The following is a 1,998-nucleotide window of genomic DNA, read 5'->3' on the forward strand; positions in this document are numbered from 1 at the left end:
AGCTTCAAACTTCAGCGTTGGCTGCGATTTTGAAGCTGAAATCGCGTTCGGTGTGAACGCACCATAAGAGTGAAATGCTCTGTTAGGAAAATATAGAACAATAAGATGTTTAATATATGATGGAGCTTGGTTGTTAAGAGCTTTGTATGTTAGGAGTAATATTTTAAATTCTATTCTGAATTTGACAGGGAGCCAGTGGAGAGAAGCTAAAACTGGAGAAATATGATCTCTCCTTCCAACTCTCATTAAAACTCTAGCAGCAGCATTTTGGATTAACTGAAGACTTCTTAAAGAGTCTTCAGAGCTGCTATCATGTGTCAGCAGCAGTTACTTCCAGGTGTAGATGGAAAAAGCAGAGAGTCTCAGAGAAGTTCCCAAATCTTAACAACTTCTTCAATATTTAGATGTTAATTGACCGAAAATCTGAAGACCTTCCTGAATCTGATTTTTTTAGTCTTCTATGACTTTGAACAACTTCAATTAAAGCTCAGTAAGTTAGAAAGTTAAAGGAACTAGAACAGATGTGTCCAGTCCTTCTCCCTGAGTGCATCTTGCATGGTTTAGTTGTTTCCCTGGTCTGACACACCTTATTTAATGGTTGAAATACCTCCTCAAGATCTATACTAGCCGGTTTTTCACCCATTCCTTCAAATCAGGTGTGTCGAAGCAGACAAACATCTAAAACATGCAGGCCAGGGGCCTTTAAGTACCAGGATTGGACATAACTAAACTAGAATGTCCACTGTGGAGAAAAAAACGGTTTCATGTTTCACATCATGATGACACTTTTGATGATGTTTCACTTTGTTGCTTTTCCTCTCAGATCCAAGTGGACTGGAAGTGGCCACCACCCCCACATCTCCTCAGCCTGCCTCAGGGAATGATCCTGTCCGCCACCCCCCAAAAGGCCCACGCCTTGGCTTCGGAGACATTTTTAAAGATGGGTCGGGCAAACTGAAGCCAAAAGTCAACAACCAAACAGAAGAAAATAATCAAGTAAGTTTGCTTTCAGTGTGAGGCATGTTCATTTAGGGAAACATGAAGTCTATAAAGTGTCTGAACAGTACAGTCTAGCAGTCAGAATATGGATACAGTTTAAACCAGATGTTTCTATTATTATTGCTACTGTTGATAATGTCACATATCCAAATATTGTTTTGTGGATTGATGCATCTGCTGCTGCTGTTACACTTGAATTTCCCCTTGGCGGGACAATAAAGGCTGTTTCTGTTCTATTCTGTTCTACATACACTACATAAAAAGGCTCACGTTTTTCTCTCACTATCAAAATAAACTTTTCCTGTTTTATTTATATTTCTATTGCTAAACACTTCAACGATGAGAATTTTTTTATTGCTTTCTTCAAAGTCACAAATTTAAATATATTTTTTAGTATTACCTTAACTGTATGACTTGAATGAAACTATTTAGACTTCTCAGTAGTTTGCTGGAGTTTTTTCCCAGTAGAACTGGGGGAACTGAGTCATGGTCTGCCTTTTCAGCTCTGCCTACAGATTTTTCTGTATGATTGAGAGCTTCGTGATGACCACTTCAAAACTGATTTGTCACTAATCTGGCTGCTTTTGTCCATTTGGAAGACCCATTTCTAACTAAACTTCAACTTCCTGGCTGATGTCTTGAGATGTTGGTTCAACATTTCCACACATTGGGCCTCATGCAAGAACGTTCGTATTCTTATCCTAAATTTCTCTTACTTTTGTTCGTATGAAGGGTCTGTACGAACATGTCACGTCAGATTCAACAAACACTTCTATCTTCAGGAAAAGTGTGTAAATGAGGAGCGTAAACTGATGAATGCATATCCAGGTGCTCGTGCACGAGGAGAGGAGATTTACATAATTACTGCCCCAAAAACACCATATAAGGATATACATTTCCTGCCCCACATACCAGGAAGTGTTCATTCATGAATGACATCGCAAAGTAAAAAAGAAGAACTTTATGAGTTCGGAGATTGAATTCCAGCTCATGGTGATC

At 38.9% G+C, this 1,998-nt stretch overlaps 1 protein-coding gene across 1 annotated transcript in view; it reads left to right on the top strand.

Moving 5' to 3' along the window:
* The window catches only part of cd2ap (CD2-associated protein), a gene marked incomplete in the record, with an annotated part of 49,417 nt that overhangs the window by 8,823 nt on the left and 38,596 nt on the right, over positions 1–1,998 (top strand). The window contains 1 exon segment of the mRNA XM_014032448.1: positions 824–996. Coding sequence (XP_013887902.1) covers positions 824–996 — 173 coding nt within the window.

This window comes from Austrofundulus limnaeus, unplaced genomic scaffold (assembly GCF_001266775.1).
Source record: "Austrofundulus limnaeus strain Quisiro unplaced genomic scaffold, Austrofundulus_limnaeus-1.0 Scaffold1454, whole genome shotgun sequence".
Lineage (NCBI taxonomy): Eukaryota > Metazoa > Chordata > Actinopteri > Cyprinodontiformes > Rivulidae > Austrofundulus > Austrofundulus limnaeus.